This window comes from Quercus suber, unplaced genomic scaffold (genome assembly GCF_002906115.3).
Source record: "Quercus suber isolate HL8 unplaced genomic scaffold, Cork oak 2.0 scaffold_47, whole genome shotgun sequence".
Classification (NCBI taxonomy): domain Eukaryota; kingdom Viridiplantae; phylum Streptophyta; class Magnoliopsida; order Fagales; family Fagaceae; genus Quercus; species Quercus suber.
This window is the reverse complement of record NW_027069512.1, coordinates 1,872,421-1,893,835: the sequence shown is the minus strand read 5'-3', so window position 1 is coordinate 1,893,835 and position 21,415 is coordinate 1,872,421. Positions and strand designations below refer to the sequence as shown.

The following is a 21,415-nucleotide window of genomic DNA, read 5'->3' as shown; positions in this document are numbered from 1 at the left end:
GCATCCTTCTCTTCTTTTTTTTTTTTTTTTTGTTGTTATGGCGAAGCCCCCTGTGTCCCTGCCTTCTTTTAGCTGTTTTGCTGAGGCTTCCTCACCTTTTCTTCAACTTGCCATGTGTTCTTTCCCAGGTCCTTTAAGCAGTCAGAGGGCACGAGGAGGGGACTCCGCCCAAAAGGCTGATACTGGTTTCTCTTCTACCTTCTTTTGTTCCTGACTTTTCTCTTTTCTTTTTTTTTTTTTTTTTTTTTAAAGAAAGAGCTAAGCTTGCCCCCCCCCCTTTTTCTCTTTCCTCTTCTCTTTTTGCAGGAGTTAATATCAAGATCCTGAACTTGTGGTTCCTGAGGGGGGTGTAGGATCTGCTCAGGTTGTGGCCCTTATGTTGTTCAGGGGTTGAAGGTTCCTTTGGGTCCAGGTGATGGTGCAACAGTGGGGGAGGCTTCAGAGGTGGTTGTTTCAGACTGCTTCAAGGCTCTCCACCTTTTTGGCTCGCTTTGATCGCCTGGAGTTCAACAGCCTCCCTGCAGTCACTTCTGCCATTTCGGGCCCTCCTATGGCAGTTTCCTGCGGTTCTCTGTGCCTGTGGAAGGCCTACCACTGCTAGAAGGGCTGTTTAAAAGGCATGGGGACTTTACCCTTGGTTTCAGAGGAGGAGTATTTTTGGGGAACATTCTGATGGAGCTGCTGTGTGCCGTGCTGATTTCTTTGAGAGATTCTTCGCTAGACTCTCTATCTGAGGAAAAGCTCTTGGAATGGAGGGGAGTTGTCCAGGATCTCTTGGAAGCCAAGTTCAACCTGTCCTTTTGCTGGAGTTTCTGCGATTATTAGCCCAAGTGCTTTTCCAGAGGCAAGCTTCTAAAGGCATTGATGCTGAGATTGCTGCTGCTGAGGAAGCTTTGGCTCGTGCTCACAAGACTTTGCAAGATCTGAAGGTCAAAAGGCAGAAGGTTCTTTCTTCTTCGGCTGCCCTTGCTTTACCCTCGGATGGCTCTTTGTTGGCTGGCCTCCTTTCTTAGTCTTCCCTCTTTTTTTTTTTTGATATGTATGGACAATTTGGGGTTGTATAATCTTCTATTTCTTTGGTTGGACAATGCTTTCTGGTTCTTTTTTTTTTTTTGCTTTGAGACTCTTCCATGTACTTGTGCTTTATGATGGCTTCTAAGTGTTAATCCTTTTTAATGGCATGTGGGTCTTCTTTTCTTGTTTTTTTTTTTTTTTTTACTGAGTCTTGATCTGTGATTCTCACAAGTTTTGTTGGTTCCAGTCAGGTACTTCTTTTTTTTTTTTATTGCGCAAGTACTGAACTGGGTACATTGGGTAATATACATATATATAATATATATTTTTTTGTCCCAGTTCATGAATCTTGGCAGGTTTCTCTTTTTTTTTCTAAGTACTGGGCTAGGTATCCTCAGTATATGCCGGGATCCTAGACCATGTATTTGAGACTTAGCTGTTCATAGCTTCTATGGGGTGATCCTGGGTTATGCATCAAAAGATTTCCCCCGGTATCCTCCCTCTTCTTCTTGGTTACGCAAGTACTGAACTGGGTACATTGGGCAATATATTTTACCTGTCCCAGCTCATGAATCTTGGCAGGTTTTTTTTTTTTTATCAAGTTGTGAGAGTGCTTTTTTTTTCTTAGCACACAGGCCCAAGTAGAGATAAGGATCCCGGGCCCAAATACTTGTTATTTTGGTGGACTGGGCTTGGTTCACCGCAGCTAAATGGGGCTGATTACGAACCAAGTTGTGCGCAAGTCACATAAAGCTCCTCAAGATGAAAAATGCAATTCCTCTTAGTACCTTGGGGTGTACTGTCGTGGGATCCCGGGCATACTGTCGTGGGATCCCGGGGCGTACTAGGCCTGTAAGAACCCAGCAGCTCTGGTTTTCTGATCTATATGGTCTTTTTCCATGTTTTATTATGCGATAGAGCTTTGTCCTCTCCCTTTACCTCTATGGATGCTTCATAAAAAAACAAAACACACTACACATATCTTCAAATAATTGTTAGTTTCTTAGATTAGGACATACATTTTAATACATATACATATATGTAAATGAGTTTCATAAGGATGATTCTGCCACGAGGATCCTGGCCCCAATTCTCACAGACTTGGTGCTTTTGCACAAGACTTGTGGGATTTGGAACTCAAGTCCGAGTGGCTTTGCTTGAGCTTTGCCTTCCAAGATAGTTAGATGAGAAGGATTTTAGCAAGAAACAGTAAAGGAAGACAATGCAATAAAGAAATGCACGAAATAATTGTTAGAGATTCTCAAATCAATATGAGGTATTTCATTATTTTCTTGATTGTGGATATGCTCACTAAGACGTGATACAAGGTTCAACTAAGTTCAAAATTACAGACTTTGATAGCTATTCAAGCTTCCAAGACTTGCAAAGTTTGAATTTGTTGAATCCGAGTATGTGCTATAGTGGCTGTCTCTGGGATACCGGGAGCGGTTCCTCTGTTTCTTTTGTTTTTACAGAGCTTTTCCTATAGTTCTATATTCACATAAAAAAAAAAAAAAAAAAAAAAAAAAACAATCAACACCCCACCTTTAGAATCCTCCGATTCCAAAAAAGTAGCAGCACCAGAGGCAGATCTCGCAGTGGCTTGACCTGGAAAGAGGAAGAAAAAGAAAGAAAAGAAAAGGAAGAACTCAAAAAAAAAAGAAGGGGTGCAAAAGAGATAAAGCTAAAAAGCTATATAAAAGAAAAGAAAGGCTTACCTGCTTGCCCGGATGATGATGCGCCTCCCAAAGTCTTTGTACTTAACCCAGTCTGAGGTAACATGGTCTTGACAGGACTAGGAATTTGCTCAAGCTGAGGACCTGGGAACGCGAGAAGCTTGGAAGCCTCAGGATCCTGGGCAGCCTGGACGTCTTGCATTGGTTGCCCAGTCTTCTTAACCATGCCACCACTGGGAACCTCCTCCTCCCTACTCTGGGATGCAGCTACAGCCATCTCCTCCTTTAAAGTTTCACCGACCACAGGGGGAGGAACCTCAACCTAAAAAAAAAAGGGGTGAGGAACAAAAAAAAGGGGGAAAGAAAGGACGTGAGTAATAGGGCAGCACAAACATATAACACTTGTGAAATGAATGTGAGGAAGCAGCAAAAGACACAGATAAGGAAAGCCATACCACATCTTCACCAGAAGACTGGCTTTTGCCCTTCTTGGGATCTAGCTTACGCTTAGACTGCAAAAAAAAAAAAAAAACACAATCACCCATTAGTCCAAAAAAGAAAGAAAAAGGGGAGAAACGACAAAACTACAACTTAAAAGAGCAAAGGAGGGACGAGGCCTTGCCCTTCTCTCTCTTTCAACAGGGTCTTCAGGTCTCTGTTGTTTACTACAGGTACGCTCAGAGGGTCCCGAGGAACCATGAACTGAAGGATTCATAGGAGCCTGGGGAAGAGAAGACTCTACCTTAGTCTTCACTCGGCCCCTTGCAGCCAAAGGTTGCTCTACTTCCTTCTCTTCAACAAGTATCAACTGCTTCTAGGATTTCCCAGTCTTCTTCTTCCTCTTTGACTTAGGGCCGACATTCTCTACACTCTCTTCAGCCGCGGCCTCCTTCAACTTTTCCTGTTTAACTGATTTCTCTTTACTCATGCCAACGGGAGTACTGGCACTTATGGCCTCTACTGCCCCTTTTTTAATTGGTACACCAACAGAAGCACCAACAACAAGATCACACCCCAACCAGTTCTCTGGGAAATCCTGCGCATAAGTCACCCAGCCTTCCCTGGAAGCATGCCATTCTGCAAATCCAGTTTTGCTGCTCACAGCCGTGGAAACAACACCAGCAGTAGGTAGGGATAAATGCCTATTGGATGTTGGGGCGGAAGAAATGTCAGGGTTGGGTACTCTCCCAATTGCCCCAGAACCAGCATAATCAGCAAAGGACTTCTGAACCCTCCTCCAATAACCAACATAGCCACTGGAGGCAAAAACTCCTCTCTGAGAGTCAGGCACTACAAACTGAGGACTCCGTTTTGACCAATAAGAGAAGGCCTGAAGTCTCATGAAGGGATCCAAGGAAGAAAGAGAAGGAACTATGTCATTGAACACTGGGGGAACATCCTGATCAAAGCCAAACTGCCGAAGTACTTGATGCGCCGAATAATGGGTGTACCGTAGGCCAGTCGAGGAAAGCACAGGAAACCAGGAAGGATTAATGCAAGCCAAGTAGGCTAAGCTACCTTCATCACCACTACGTAAATCAAAAGTGTTCCCTGTAGAAGTCAGAAAGGGAGATAACACAGAATTGCAAACAAAACCAGGGCCAAACTCCCGGGGGGAGCGCCAATTCAAATGGCCTGCTTGATCAAATAACTCAACCAAATTAAGATTGCCACCTTTTAGACTCAGCCAACGAAAAATAATAGGGAGGCTGTCAGTAGAACTGCCACAAAGCCCTTTTACCACATCAGGAGATCCCTGAAACTTATCTTTCACAAACTTTAGATTCCTACATTTTGCTAAGGTAACTGAAGAGCAGTCCCACATAAATACCTGGAGAATGGCGCAATGAAGCGAAGAAGTGATAACATAACAAGAATCACCCTCAGCCTCATCTCCATGAAGTTGATCCAATTGAGAGTAAACATGGCCCAAAAACATGGGGGCTAGAGGATATTGGGCGCCCTGAGCCAACTTAATCGCTAAAGGAAAAAGAGTGGACTTGATTCCATACCCAGGGAACTCGCTGAACAGGAACTTGCTAAGTCAGAATGCAAGGAACCCGGCACGCCTGACTTCCTTATCCTTTTCACGTGAAAGAGTCATAACCCACTTACCTATCCTGGCCGGTTTCCCACCAGAAGAAGCAGTACGTCCACCAAAGTGAGCAAATAATTTCTCTTCCACTTCGAGATCCTCATCAGAAAGCTTGATATCAAAGGGGTTTTCATCCCCAAGCACCGGAAGGAGAAAATTATTGACCACATCCTCCAAGGTAACAGTCAGTTCACCAACAAAAAAGGAGAAAGTGTGCAGAGTAGGACACCAATGGCGCACCAAATGCCTAAGGCCTTTGGCATCTCTGAAACCCTCGAGATTCCTAGAAATAGCCACTGCCTTCAGGACGCCGGCACGATCCAAGCGACCCACAAACTCCTCGTCAGAAAGCTCATTATCCACCCAAATAGGCCAGCCTTGGATTTTTCCAGTGACAAAATCGAAGAAGATGGGGACCGCCTCTTGAAGTCCTCGCCTAATTTGAAAATCAAAAATCTCCCTAGGGTCTGGAACTTGTGCAGAACCAACAAAACCCGCTTGACCGGAAAATACCCAGGCGTGAGAAGATGGAGGGGTTTCGCCATGAGACACCTGAGGAAAAAATAAGCTAGGAGTATACCAGGGGTCTCGCAAAGGAAAAGCAGGGCGCCCAACGACAGGCTCATCTTGCGCAAAACTAGAGGAGCCCTCGCCTTCAAAGGGACTAGGAGTACGCTCATTTCTTTTTCGAGAAGAAGAAGAAGAAGCCATTGAAGTAATGGGTATCTGGAAAGAAGAAAAGAAGATGGCGACGAGACTGATCGAAAGAAAAGAAAAAGGGCTGAGAACAGAAGACTCAGGTAGACAAGAAAAAAAAGAGAGTAAATGAGAAAATGCTAGAATGAAGAAATAAGAGCAGTTAGAGAAGATGATGTGTGAAAAGACGCGCCAGTTGCCAAGAATTAAATTTAAAAGAGAAGAAGTTAGCGGCAATTATTAATGAGTGTTATGGGAAACGTAAAAGTAGGTGGTGGGAGTTTTATTTCAACCCAACTGCCACGTCCCACGAGAAAGGGAGGAGTCGCAGAAAAAGGAAGAAGCGAAGGAGCCAGGATGCCGAAGAAATGGAAGATCAGGATCCCCGTAGAAGGATCAAAACAAAAGAAGATCCTACAAAAAAAAAAACTCACGCATGGGCTGCAGGCAACCCATGAGCTCGGGGGGCTAAATGTTGAGGTTCAAAATAATTAAATAGCCACAAATAGGCCCAAAAAAAAAAAAGAGATGGAAAAAGACTTTGGGCCCATTTCACCCAAAAAAAAAAAAGAAGAGAGAAAATAAAGGGTGGGTTCTCACAATAAAGAAAAGGAAGAAGAAAAGAAAGAAAAGGAAAGGAGCCCAAAGGATCTGATCCAGAGGTCCACGAAGAAAGGGGCCCAAGAAAACAGATAAAAGAAACAGCAAGCCAAAGGAAGCCTAGAAGGAAGAATTGGGTCGGGACGCCCAGAAGCGGTACCAGAGGCAGAGGATCCCTGGATGCGTGAGGTGAAACTAAAGCAGATTTAAAGAGAGAAATGAGACAAAAGGCACGCGGACCTTATGACCCAGGCACACAGTGGAAGTACAAAGCAAAAAATGCAGGAGCTTTGGTTCCAACCATTTGAAGAAAGAGACAAGGAAAAGTACAACTGGGAAAGCTGGAGCAAAAGCCAAAAGGCCTCAGGTCAGCCAACGGGAAAATCTGGAAATGGGAAGCTAGCTGGGAGACTTTCATCTGGTCGCAACAAAAGAAAGAAACTATGAAGAAAAGGGAAACGACATGATCCTGAAGCAACCAGGCACGTAACCGAATTCAAAGGGTAAAAAGGAAAAATCGGTAGTACCCCGAGAGCCCGAAGCTGTGCTATAAAAGGGGGGGAAGGAAAAAGGATAAGGCATTCAATTCTGGACGCTTAGATCATTCGTTAAGGCATTTAAAGTCATTTCTCTAAAGTCTCACAAAGATTGTAGAAGAGACTCTGTAAAACTAAAAGGAAAACAGAGGAATCTGTTCTCGGTATCCCAGAGGCAGCCACTACAGTACACGCTCGGATTCAAAGAATTCAAACTTTGCAAGTCTTTGAAGCTTGAATGGCTATCAAAGTCTGTAATTTTTGAACTCATTTGAACCTTGCATCATGTCTTAGTGAGCTTTGTAATCACAATTAAAAGAAACTAATGAAACACACCTCACTAATTAGAGGATCCCTAACGTGTTCTTTGCATTATATTTCATTTATTATGCATTTTCTTTACTGTTAAAATGTCATTCAATACGAATACTTTTTTGTTAGTTGTTTGTATTGTAGGAAGTTTGTTCTGTGCGCCAATCTATTCTTAAAACAGCCCCTTTAGCTGCGGAGAATTGATCCCAGTCCACCAAGAACATCTCACACGGCCCAGGATCCTTGGGCCATAGTGCTAAAGAAAATAGGCACTCTCACAAGGATCATCACAAAACAAGCGGGGACCTTATTCTAACTTTTGAGCAAAAAGTTATTGCGGAAACAAAAATTACTATAAACGGCAAAATCACAATTTTCGGGGCCTAAACAGAGGAATTCGCCATTTTTAAGGGATACCTCATGGCAAAGTGACGACTATTGCTTAGAAGACTGTTTTGCTTCAGCCTGCCAAATTTCATGCGATTCCGACTCAAAGGCCTATGATTTCTACTAGTATTTTTTTGCCTTGCGTGATGATTTCAAGCGTGAGTGAGAGTCTAGAAAGGCCATGGTGGTCTGTTCTACATCAAAATGTGTATTCACGAATTCCATTTTTTCTTTTTCTGAGAGAGAATTAGATGATGATTTGTTGAAGGGAATGAAGCAATGGAAAACGGGACGCCAAGAGTGGAAGCCAAGAAAATGAAAGAAAGGGGCTGGTGATGAATCTCTCTCTCTGATGTCTTTCCAAGGTTTTGGCAATGTCTTTGCTAGGTTGGAGGTGGAGGTTTTCAGTCGCAACACCACATATTTGAACCCCGTGACTTGGGAAACAAAAAATGTACATATATATATATATATATTTGGTTTTCACTGCCTTGAGATAAAAATTTGAATCCAACATCAACATTTCCTCCAAAAAAAAAAAAAGAAGAAGTAATTCTGATCAACAACCTTTATCTTGACATTTTTAAACAAAAAGAAATAAAAGTTAGGGTTGTGATGAGATTTGTATACTTAAAAATTATTTTACCCATAAACGCATAAATCTCAACACACCTCTAATTATTTTTGTGATTGAAAAATGCAGTAATTCCGAATTATAACAAATGAAAATTATTAATTTTTAGAAAAAGAAGAAGAAGAAGAATAGATTATAAGCTCATGCACGTGCTTAGAGAGTTAGAGGCTAGTGTGAATATACACACACACTACTATTTAAGCGATTTTCCATTATTTGGGATCCTTATTTTAGATGACAAATTACCCTCAAATTCATATGTTTAAACAATTTAAATAATAAAGTTAGATATATAAAATTATTAATTTAAAACCACTAAATTTTAGTTAATTTAAAAAAAAAAAATGCAATTTTTGTAATCCACGTCGTACTTCAGATAAGTTTCTCCCCTTCACTTCCAATTGATTTCTCATCCATGTTTTCCTACTACTACTACTACAAAAGATGGTATATCAATAATCCCTCAAATTGCAAACTCACAATATTCATTCTTTTATCATATTTCTAACTGACACTATCTTATTCTGCACTCTTTGTTTCATATATTGAATTCTTCTCAATAGCCAAAAGTCTTTCGGTCAAAATTGTTAAGCCTATGAACAAAATTTATATACTACTTTTTCAACTGAATTATATTATGTATTAGTACTTTTACCAATTCACAACACACACACACACACACACACACATATATATATATATAAGGTTGGGTTCAAGTTACACTTGGTGTAATTCTAAGTAATGTTACACCACCCAATAACTTCTTAATGAATTTATATTTTGAAAATTTCACCATTGAATTACATGTTCTATATGTTCTAAACATGCATGCCAAATTTTATACTAATTGGATGTTATTTATCATTTGATCCATAAACTCATTTTTTATACATTATTTTAAATCACAAAAATTCGAATTTATACAATTGATAGGTGACATGACTATTGATCTTTGATCATCTTGAAATTTTGCATGCATGGAGAATATACAAAGATATTGTAATCCAATGGTCGATTTGTCAAAATTTACATCAAATTTAAAAATATTGATTGATGTAATATTGGTTAGAGTTACAACAAATGTAACTTGAACCCAACCCATATATATATATATATAGTGAATTGGTAACTCTATATGAAAGGTTAAAAAAAAGGGTTATAAACATAAAATTATGATACTAAACCCCAAAAAGGAGCATAGTATATATATGTGTGTTAAATATTTAAGAGCAAAGATTTGCTGTAAACTAAGTTGTAGCAACTTCTAAAAAATGCATATATGTCAATTGGCCATTTAGTGAAAAATTCAATTTTGACAAGGAAGTTTTCATTTAAATATAAACCTGGACAGATGTCTATTTAAGGAATTGACATGTGTGCATTTTTGCAGGAGTTATTGCATCTTAGTTTGCAGCAAATCATTTTCTAATATTTAATATATATATATTTATTTATTTATTTATTTTGTGTTAAATATTTAATATTTTTTATTATTTAACTTTGCAAATCATGGACTTTTCAAACACAGAGCAGTGTCTGAGCCTTATGAATCATTGAATAGAAAAGTGAATTTCATTTGCTTGATTGTGTTATTTCTTCAAATGTTACAAATACTCTTCTTGTTTTCTTGGTCTTTACCATCAATGGAGCCATTGAAATTCCTTTTCTGATTCCATTCAGCTATCGTTATTGACCACAATGGCTTTGGCATGTTTCAGAGGACTGGAGGCTCGCTTATACTTCCATTGGCTTAAAGAACACAACCATAAAAAGCTTCTTTTGAAGCAAAATGTGAAGTGCCACACACACACACACACANTGAGCCGTGAAGAAGAAGGCATTATTGCACTTCTTTTGACGTGAAGGAAAAGCAAGCCTTATCTTCTGTCTATTATGATATGATATATTTGATTATGAGGGTAGACTAGATTGTGATAACAGCTTGTATGATAAGGCACCGCCCGCCTTATTTTATTCCAATAAAGGATCTCGAATATTCCAATACACTTTAATGGGGCCACATAATTATATTTTTAATTTAATGCCTATATATATATATATATTTATTTATTTGTGTGTTTGGTTGATGATGGGACCGCATATTGTAAGAGGGCTATCTACAATTCTACATTAACGTTAGTGTGTGGGGTAGGAGAGAGAGAGAGAGCGTGTTGGGGTGGGTGAACTTATGAAAACACGGTGCCTCATTACAGTTAATGGGACAACACGAGTATGTTAGTTATTGCATGGTGTAATCTTTTATAATTAAAACAAAAAGCTCACCGTCCGCCACTAACTTTTGTTATAATTTGTTTAGGTAACAAGTTGCCAATAATGCCTTCTTCTTCACGGCTCACACTTGCTAGGCCTTTTTTTTTAATTTATAAATAAATAATTATATTATATTATATTAAAAAAAAAACGGAGTGACATATATAATACCACAAATGTGCAATCTAACAAACTGCAGAACAAAAAATGTTACAGTTGCAGGTCCATAAAACTCTTCTGTTGATTAGCTCAACTCCATTTTTTACTTAGTCCATTATGAGTGAAGTATCGGTGCCCACAACCAGTCAGCAGTCCGCGCAAATCACACACAGAGATCAATTTAAAATAAACTAAAAATATATATATATTTATAATCCAACAAAGTAAAGGTTAGAGACTCCAGAATGCTTAGAAGTAAATATTTATAATCCATGTTCCAAAAAATATAAAAATCCTCCTCCAGCTTTAATGTCACACACACTAGAATAACACAAAAGCCAAACTTATTGCCACTCTAAAAAGTAAGAGATAAACATTAAACAGTTCACATCAAAAAAAAAACATTAAACAGCATAGAAGGAAAGGTTTTACTTTACTCCAGAAGGATGGTCCTCCAAAACACACCCAAATATTATGATATTCACAACATTTATGTCGACACATTTCCTAGCACGCAACTTGCAAGATCCCAAAAGTCCATGGTCATCACACAGGCTGAGCACCACATTCAAAGACTGTAATAATGTGCTACAATCAATTGAAGGAGTGCTGAACCTTTTCTTTTTCTAGGTTAGGCTGTAGAACTTCCGGTTCACACTTAGATCTCAGTGGTAACTGCAATCAGCCAACAAGACATGTATTATTACTATATTAAATTGGAAGGCCCCTGAAGCAGGATATGAGCTTATAGTAAGTGGAATCAAAAGGCTGCATTTGACACTTGGAAGAAAGTGCCAAAATGAACACTAATCTAAATATCAACATTTTTATGTTGCATGTAATTTGTCAACTCAGATTTCTGTGTCCTGTGACTACAACAGTCCTTTGTTACTCCTAATTTAAAAAATAATAAATAAATAAATAATAAATAATAATAAATAACCCCTTTCAATGACTGATCTCGATTACACCCAATAGAACTATCTAGGAATACGCTAAAAATAGATGATCTTAGAAAAAATTAAAAGAGTCACTGGCCAAAATTTTTATGTATGGTTCTTTGGTTTTTGGTTTGTGTATGGCCCCCAAACTCGTAATCCATCTAAAACCCAAATTGAATGAATCCATTACAAGACAAACCAATCTAAACCCAGCAATCGACCCAGCTCACATAAACCCTAGTCTCCAAATCAACAACCAAACCAAATACTAATTATCAAACACAGATACAACTATCATTATTTACATAGAATCATCCCTCATTTCCTTATAAGCAAGGTGAAGGAGCATCGACAATGATGTAGTGACAATGAAGGAGCAACCACCACAATGCCATGCAGTTAGCATCCAAAGATCCTCTTCTAAGAGTCCAAGTTTGTTGACCTTGAAGAAGCACACTGTGAAGGTGCATCAACTATGACTTAGCGACAGCAACGATGGAAGACCTACCACAACAGCAAGAGTGATGATTTCAAAGATGATAGAGCGAAATTGAAACTGGTGAGTCAAAATAGCTGTATGTGTAGAGAGAAGCTAGGAAGCACCGACACAGCTGGGAGGGTGCCACACCAGAGTCCGACACGGGGCACGGCCACCGACGCGGCTGCCCGTGAGTAGGTGCCGCGTCTGAATTTTTTTTTTTTTTTTTTTCCAGATTCATGCCAACTCGGCTCCAATTCGCGCCGAACCGGGCCAATTTGGCAAAAATCAGGTCGTATCAGCTAACGGCCGAAACAAACCAAAACAGCCAAAAAATGCCAAAATCGGCCTTGAATCATGCCGGAACAGCCAAAATCAGCTTTAAATGAGGCCCAAACATCCTAAATCTGTCCTTCCTCAATTTTATTCTGAATATTTGTCGCTTCTTTTGTGTTTTCATTTTTGTTTTGTGAACCAAGGCCATAGTATTGTGTTTTTTAAGAATATTTTAATAGTAAAAATATATAGAAAATATAAATAAAAATATTTTTAATAATTTTTTAATCGCCGCACCCCGCCACACCCGTACCCTACTTTTTCAAAAATTGCCGAGTCTCACACCTGTACTTGCACCCGAATCCGAAAACGCACCCGTACTTCATAGGAGGGAAGAGAGAATAGAATATGAATAAATGTGGGGTCTTTTTTTTCTTTTTTGCCAAGGGGTCTAATAGAGAAATAAGTGATAAAGGAAATCCCTAAACCCAATGATAGACAAATTGGTGGAAAGAGGGATAGAAAAAGAAGCATATAATATCAATTGGGTCAGGTTTAAAGGTGAGATTTTCTAGCCAAAAACCCGCCTGACAGCTCAAATTTTTTAACCCAATTCCAGCCAACCTAATAATGAAACCACCCATTTGCCCTACTGTCGAGCCGGATAGAGCTGGTTGGACTGGTTTACGTGATTCTTCGAGCAAACCTACCCCCTTGTAAAAGCAAAGCAGATGCTAAAGTCATGGACTCCAGAATCACCAATGTGTGTAATCATCAATCAAAAGAAAAATATTAGTGTATTACCAGCATGCCAATCATACTTGGGCCATCTTTACTGGGTCTAATCTTACAAACTCACAAATTTTATACTAGATCAATATTTTGACAAGGTTACTATTAGATCCCGCCTCCAACATGCTTATCACGCATAACAATGTTCACATCAATTGGATATCATGTCATTGATTGCCATCTTTACTAAGTGTAGTCTTACACACTAGGTGTAACTCTGTGTGGTATTACACACTCGATAATTGTATACTATATCAATATTTCACCAAGCCAACTACTAGCTCATATCTCCAACATGCTTATGCATGCCAACGTACACATCAATTGTATTTCATTTATAACCCAGCCAAAAAAAAATGGATGTCATTGACTATATAATATGAAACCCATGTGTTTAATAGATTTTAAGTCATAATTTGGGCCTTTTAGATGAGATGGTTCTTAAATCTTTGATTATCTAATATTTAGCAAATATGATAGACATATAGCCATCGTGTAATCCAACAGTAGATTAAGCGAAACATTGATAAGTTACATACACACTCAGTCGGCACTAAACCCACCTACTTGACGCTGCACCCATACTCTTCACATTTAAATGCACACCAGAATACAATTCCATTTACTATCAAATCAAAAATTCTTTTATTCTTAGCATTTTTAAAATATAAATATATTTTTTATTTAGTGTTGCACAAGCATGAGCCTTGTGCACGGTATACTACCTATTTTATTCTTTTCCAATGAAAATCAGCACCAGATTTCAACCTGAAATCATTCCTAATGACCGTGCAAGCCAACCTCATAGGAATCCCTTACTTCTACAGTAAGTCCACTATCCCAAACCTTCTTTGTATGTCAACCACACAAGACAGCAAGAAAGTTGATTCCTCTCCAAAGTAAACCACCATAGCTATTCATGAGCAAGGCCTGACTAGAACCACGAGAATTTTAAGCCACAAACTCCTGACATAACTGTGCATGTTCATTAGCGCACCCCAAAATAAATTTTAATTCTGGCACAAACATTCTCAAAACCAAAATAAACAAAGCCTTTCAATAAATAACACCAATGCCATCGTTATTATTTGGGCGGAAAAATTAGTTGGGAAAGCACTCCTCAGCAGTTTGGAATTTAGTGCCATCTTCTTTGACGCAGTTAATGTGGAGAGAATGCAACTCTTATACACATTTCAGAATATTGCGAGTTCCCTTAATCAATTAAAATCCTTATTGCTTCGCAACTTGTTTGAGCAGTTTCAGGTTCGGGGTTTTACTCATAGTTACTCTACTTCATCACCAGTTTGGATAGAGGGGGAGAGAGGGGGGAACGAGAGGGGAGTAGAATAGAGTTGCCTGAAATGAGGCCAATTTCCGGCCAACTCTACTCCCCTCCATCCAAATTGGCCATTAGAGTTTCACTATTCTCTTAGCTTTGCTTTGTGATTTTTTGGACTCAGGAACATTAAGTGTTTTTATTTTTAATAAAGCTATTCTACTTACTTATCAAAACATAAAAAAACACCAAAAAGAAATTCTGGCAGTAGACCTAGTCCATAACTATCTAACAAATAACTCTCAACAAGATCCTAAACTTTTCCACTGTTCAAAAGAGCAAGATTTGCTCAAAAGTCAAAACCCTACAAATCCTTATATGTTCTCTTGAAGTAACATTTCCACTCCCCAGTCCACGCTAGCCCACTTTTGATCCACATAACGAAATTACTGCTTGCAATAAGTAATCAGCGCACAGCCCAAGAGCACACAAAGTAATTTTCAAGATCAAGTAATGAATTGTACCTGGCATTGCAGATTTGTTATTGTAGACCTCAATAAAGCATCCCCAACTATCAGTCTCAACTTTTTAATAAACTCATCACGACCTATCTTCTTTGTCTGATCAATATCCAAAAAAATACCTTAGAAGCAGTTAAGATGATTCAATCAAAACAGAAATTTTCATTTTATTGGAAGGAAGCTGGGGTGGAGCAAAAGAGCTAACACCAAAGTTACTAAACATACCCTAAACAACTCATAATGTTCATTAATCTTCTCCATGACCCCAGAAGAAACTTTCTCTGAAATGGCAGCAAACAACATGGGAAAAGGCATCCAAGGAGATTTAGGAGCTCTTGTATTGCTTGAACCCAGACTGGGAGCTTTCCCCTCAGATCTCCCAGAATCTGAAACTGGTTGACTCACGCTCTGCTAAGAGAAATCACATTCAAATGTCAAAAGCAGTTAATAATAGCAAATTTGCATAACAATTAACATCGAATGCTGCAAACTCTTCAAAAACCAACACAAGCACACAGATCAACATATATTTATATATAAACAAGGGAGGCTAAACACTCTTATTTTGGTTCAAAAATCAAAAGACATGCATTCTCCAATTTACTTTAATAAGTACAAGCTTCAAATATCAGGGGAAAAAATGCATGGTAGCAATCATCTTAAATCTATGTAGGATGCAGAAGATAAAGGGCTAAAACTTGCAGAGTGTAAAACAAAGCACAAAGATGAAAATCCCAACCAAAACAGGATAAACAAATTGACTAAGATTTTTTTACTAATAAAATATAGAAAGATTAATCTTTTTTAAAAGTAATAACTATAGGGTTAAAAAAAATTAAAATAAGTAAACAATGGAAAAACTTTGCAGCAATAGACATGCATAATAAAGATTAAAAATCTCCACCCCCACCAGTGTAGTCAAAGGCGAGCTGACTGCTCGTCTATGCACTAAGACGAGGTGAGGCACCCTAGAGCTTTAAGGTAAAGTGCCTTTGGTGAGGCACTCGCCTTTAGAGCCTAGGTGAGCACCCAAGCGCTTCGAAACAACTGTAAGGCATGTGAGAGGCTCAATGAAACTTGGTTCCAAAAAAAATGAAGGCAGTTCTGTAATTAGGCAAAAAAGGGTAGTTCAGTACTTTAATTCAAGTTTGTTACCATCACATAATCTTGTAATAAAGCCTCCCACCAGTTTGAAAAATTCAAACTGTCTAATAAACATGAGATACATACAATTTGAGTTCACTACATGTATAAGAACTAAATTTAGAATTTCACACCTCACACCTCAGGCAATACGAGTACTTGAGGCCTTAAGGTTTCCTTTCGCCTTTGACTAGATGTCACACACACAAATGTCTAAGTTAACATAATGAATATAAAAGTATGATTCTTTTCCTTTCTTCTTTTTCTCCTTTATAAAATAGACATATGCTTCTTCAATAAACTATTACTCTTCATACTGCATTCACAAACCCGCAGAAGCAGGAGAATTGTGCATTGGGTACAACCTCTACACTATCTTCAAAAATATTAGAAGTCACTTCAAATTTTCTACTCGTCTTTAGCAATACACATTCTGAATTTTTAACGCGTCCAAGTATTTCTCATTCTTGAAAGTAATAAAATTTAGATGATTTAATTATTAAACTACAAAAACTATAATTTTATATTTTATTTGGCAAATGCCACGTCTAACATAAATATTTTTTAGGCCTATGTAAAGACTTGAGTGTATTCAAACCCCAGTAACTTGGGCAAAGGCCATTAGCGCCATATCTAATTAAATTATTAAAATAAAAACATGAAACAAATAACACAAGAAACCAAACACCATGTAATAAAGTAAGACACTTACCAAATCAACTGCAGAAGACTCTAATTGTTGGTGCTTACGCACCTGACAAGATGTAACCCCTGAAATATCAAGCTTAGTCTCACTTCCAATCAAATGCCCTGTAGGAACAACATGAAGTACTAGGTGCTCAAGTACTAAAAAAGCTTAAAGAAAAAAAAATCCATGGTAATCATACAGCATCCGCAGAAGACATGGCTGGCTATCTCAATGAATCAGCAGTTGCAGTGATGAATCATCTCTTCATTGTAACAAAGTCCAACCAAGAGGAGATATCTACAATCCATGGATGAAGCCCTGTTTCCTAAAACTAACAACTTCTAAACCCTTTACATCCAAGTTTGAAACAGAAATTGTGCAATTGAGAACAAGAACAACTAGTTCATTTCTGATCAATTGCATAAGTAGCATGCATATGTAATAAAATGCAAGAACACAAGTTCTTGCACACAATCAGGGAAATTTGAAATAACAACGAAACTATAAGAAATCTAAAAGGAGTCATATTCACCTTCAGTTTTGGAAGAGATCTTGAAACTAACAACAAATTCTGGATAGATGTGAGTGTTCATATTCATAGTCCAGACTATATAAATCTTTGGATTTTGAAGATCATCCACTCCACTATCATAGTCCTTGCAACTGGGAAGGTTTTGTCTAGAGCCAGAATGAACAACCTCCATTTTTCCCATTATCACTTGGCACAACACCAAGTGTTGTACCCCATTTTCGTCAACATCACAAAAATTTGCACTGTAATCAAGTCAAAATTTTAATCCTTCTTTAAAGGCATTAACAAAATAGCTAAAATGTAAATAGTAACATGATAAGGACAATGACAAAAGACCATACAAAGAAAGATTTTTTTTTTTTTAAGCAATAATAATAATAATGCATCCCATGTAAACCTTAAACAAAAGCAGTATAAAAAAAAAAAAATAGTGACAATATGATAAAAAGATGAATAACAATGACATTCATAAGATGATTCCACTATCCACAAAGAAGCTGAGTTCAACCATGTAGCAATTAGGAGCACACAAAAAGTGAAGAGAAACATTCAACAATAAATGGTTCAACTTGCTGCTAAAATTAGTTGGGTAGCCACAAACAGGTGCAAGTCCCAAAGGGGCAACAACCCAGATTGACTAACCATAGGCAATAGTAAAGAAAAATTAACACAACATCAACCCTTTCTAAGAACTAGACAAATTTAATGTATTCCAATATAGTGAAGAAGCTTTTTTAAAAATAAATAATAATAATAATAATAATAATAATAAAGCAGTACTGCCATAAAGAGCTGGCCAGCCGCACAAATTTCTCAACACTATTGAAGTAAATATAAGAATTTTAATGTATAACTTAATAGACTGGGAAAGAAAACCCCAACCTGGTGTAAGAACAGTTGGCAGCTGCAAGATGAACACCACTACCATACATGGACTTAATTGTGGAAGGTCCACAATGACCAAGCCCATGTGTCAATATTGTAGGCAGCTCCCCTTTAGAACAAGCAAGCCAAGCATATTGAACATTTGCATCCCCACGACATTTTTGGGTTAGTTCAGCCTGCTTCTGAAAAAGCTCAAATCGAGCTTGCAATGAAGTGCTTTCGCAACGGTATATTTCAAGAATGTCGGGTCTGCCTGAAGCACCCATACCCACAAGAAACAACTTCTGCACAGAATCACAATTAAATTCTTCATTTTCAGATACAGGCGCTATGACTAAATTTGCAGGTATCTGTTTATTTTCCTGAAAATCTTCATCCATTTTTGCATCAGACTCTCTACTACAACTATTCTCAACATCTATAGCATAGCAGTTGCTAGCAGGTTTACTATTGATTTGTATCTGCTTAACTAGATCATTTGACTCCCCACTACATTCCGTCAGCTTGGATTGATCCACTCCATTTATTTCAATTTCCAACAGCAGCTTGATCTCTTGAGGCCCATAAGGCTCCTCCAACACTGGGTCTTGATATTCCATAGTTTCAGGTTGATGGCAGTCAAAAGTTTCAGGAAAGAAGCAGCTGTCTGCTTCATCAATCCAAGCAATGGGTTCCTGTAAGGTTGTTTTCAAGTCCACTCGAGACATATGCAGAAAATCAAGCATAAAGCGATGGCCATTGAACTCAACCTCTACAGCAGACTTCTTAACCTGAAAATCTTCCCTAACCACATCAACAACACTCTGGGGGAAATCAATCCATTCGCCATTCTGATAAAACATTAAACGCTTTGGTGTCCCAGTTTTCACATAATTTGAATAACATTTGAGCAAAGATCTCCCACTAGGCCCATAGCTCATGTCCTTCCTTTGGCACCCATTCAATTTCCTCCGTTTGTCAAGCCTATTTTGCAATGAATCCCAAGTGGGCCTAACTTCATTCAAATATGTAGCAAGCTGGGTTGCCCGCTTTCTTTTTAAGTCGAGCACAACTCTCTTACTTCTATCCGATGCCTTTGCGATATTTGCTTCCATTTTTATCTACTTGATCAATATCTATCCGCAAGTCTAAATCTAAAAGCTCAACCACACAAGAAAAATTCAACTCTAGCTCCCAACCAGTCTCAAAGAAATAGTACCATTTTAGATAATTGGGAAACCCTGAAAAGTAAAAAAAATATATATATAAATATATATAAAGATCTACAAGCAATGCAGGCATCTAGTGCAAGTTCCAAGCAAGTCCAATAAGCATCAAGACTTGTGAACCCATTTTAAATTTAAATATTTAGCCAATTACAAATCCTCAATCCCGATAATTTTTGCTTTGCAAGGTTGTAATTTGAGAAAACCAAAACGAGACAATATCATGCCAAGGACAACTATACTGATGTAAAGAGCCAGTCACAAGGGGAAAAATAATTATATGGGGTAAGATACATGCAAGCACAACTATATACATACTAACTGCAGGAATAAAACGTACCTCGCACTGCAATTAGTGTAGGCGCTGCAGTTAGTGTTCATAATGTACATCTTCCCCTTCTCAATTACCACACTAAAACTCAAAGAAGAAAAGCCACTTCCTTATTTACTGTACAGCAAGAAACAGCTCCACTCCTAATAATAGCATCCAATAATAGGACTCAAAGCTTAAATTTCTATTCCACGAATATTTTCAGAGACTTAAAAGTAATACCATAGAGTAAATTTTATATTCTAGATATTAAACACAGATTTTAAACCAATAATATTACAAAAACAAAAACACACAAATATTGCAATTATTAACCCAATAAAGAAAACAAGAACCCTATTGCAAATATATATATATATATTAGTTTATCTTAATTGCCTTATTTTCTTAAATTTTTTAATAAATATATTTCAGATTATTTGCTGCAAAAATAAGGATTAGTTTAATTTAATTGACTTATTTTCTTTCTTTCTTTTTTAATAAATATATTTCAGTTTACTTGCCGCAATAACATGGATTAGTTTTCCAAAACAAACAAGCCCTCAACTTTAGTCTATTTTTTTTTTTTTAATCCAAATATTTTCTCTTCATAAGTTTATCTAATTTTACTAACTAAAAGTTCAGAAATTTAAAGCACTTTCATTTCTTCAAGTTTCTCACCAACCAAACAATAATTAATTACCTAACAAAAACTTAAATATTTATTCTACTTAAAAAAAAAAATTAGACCTTTTCCAAATATTTTCTCCTCATAAGTTTATCTAATTTTACTAACTAAAAGTTCTGAAAATTTAAATCACTTCATTTCTTCAAGTTTCTCACCAACCAAACAATAATCAATTACCAAACAAAAAATTTAAAAAAAAAATTATTCTGCTTAAAAAAATTAGTCTTTTTCCAAATATTTTCTCCTCATAAGTTAATCTAATTTTACAAACTAAAAGTTTTGAAAATATAAATCACTTTCATTTCTTCAAGTTTCTCACCAACCAAAAAATAATTAATTACCTAACAAAAAATTAAAATTTTTCTTCTACTTCATTAGAGAATCTAATTTCCAATTACACAACAACAAGAATTCCTTTATCAAAAAATTTTATAAAAAATAAAAATAAAATAAAAAAATTTCCAAAAATTATGTACTATTTTTGCACTAATCTACAAGCCACAAATCTGCTGAATCTAAAACACAAATTTCTGTGCCAAAAAACAGAGACAAACACAAATATATATATATATATATATCAAATTCACCGAATCAGCTCATAAAAATCAACAAAAAAACGATCCACATGCTCGTATAAACGGAATCGACTCCGATCCGTGCGATTCGAGGCTCAAAATCCGACTTTTTGAAAAAAAAAAAAAAAAAAAAAAAAGCAAAACAGATCTCGAAATTAACGAATAAATTGAAAAGAATATACCTGCGAAGCGATAAAAGAGAAAGTCAAATTCGAAGGATAGGGGTTTGGATATAGAGGAGGGGTTGGTTTTTGAGCCAGGATGACTGAAACTGAAAATTTTTTTTTAAAAAAATTAAAAACAAAATACAAACCCAACCAGAGGAGGATATGAACGGAGGGATACGACGCCGTAATGACTCGGCGTGAGTCGTGACTTTCTTTTTTATTTTTATTTTTTTTAAGTCGGCGGTCTTTGCCTGAGGGAGAGAGGCTTGCTATGGCTTTCTCTATCTTCTCCTAACCCTTTCATCGCTCACTTATTCTTTTGTTTTTTTGCTTGGGCGTAAAGCAAACGAAGGTGGGACCACTGTTTCAATTTTGGGCAATGATATTGTCACATGCGTGCTCTCTGATGCTATTGCCGTGTCTGTATTTTATTGGATGGAATATGGTGATGTTCGGTGTACTTTTGACAATTTTTTTTTTTTTTTGGGGAAATTACTTTTGACATTATTAGGTGTACTTTTGACATTATTAGGTGAGTTGGGCTTAACTTCAAATTTC

The 21,415-nt window shown here is 37.3% G+C and overlaps 1 protein-coding gene across 8 annotated transcripts; it reads right to left on the bottom strand.

Moving 5' to 3' along the window:
* Positions 1–10,626: 10,626 nt before the first annotated feature.
* Positions 10,627–21,172, bottom strand: LOC112010534 (inactive poly [ADP-ribose] polymerase RCD1). Of its 8 annotated transcripts, none has more exons than XM_024042878.2 (8): positions 20,873–21,169; positions 19,458–19,591; positions 17,910–19,132; positions 17,028–17,269; positions 16,520–16,578; positions 14,890–15,075; positions 14,668–14,763; positions 10,627–11,055 (listed from the first exon to the last, which is right to left on the bottom strand). In XM_024042878.2, the coding sequence occupies exons 3-8, from the start codon at positions 19,004–19,006 to the stop codon at positions 10,975–10,977; spliced, it is 1,761 nt and encodes a 586-aa protein (XP_023898646.2). In that variant the 5' UTR covers positions 19,007–19,132; positions 19,458–19,591; positions 20,873–21,169; the 3' UTR covers positions 10,627–10,974. The 8 variants fall into 8 exon arrangements, 6 of the variants coding, with proteins under 6 accessions (XP_023898646.2, XP_023898644.2, XP_023898647.2 ...); XM_024042876.2 differs by having other exon boundaries at positions 16,520–16,617; positions 20,873–21,168; XM_024042879.2 differs by having other exon boundaries at positions 14,890–15,072; positions 20,873–21,168.
* Between the last annotated feature and the right edge of the window lie 243 nt (positions 21,173–21,415).

Excerpts from the sequence above, each read along its gene's own strand:
- LOC112010534 (XM_024042876.2), bottom strand. The coding sequence starts at position 19,006 with ATGGAAGCAAATATCGCAAAGGCATCGGATAGAAGTAAGAGAGTTGTG. Across the intron at positions 16,618-17,027 it reads GATCTCTTCCAAAACTGAAG|GGCATTTGATTGGAAGTGAG; the intron begins GTGAATATGACT and ends TTGTTCCTACAG. Across the intron at positions 14,764-14,889 it reads AACATTATGAGTTGTTTAGG|ACAAAGAAGATAGGTCGTGA; the intron begins GTATGTTTAGTA and ends GATATTGATCAG.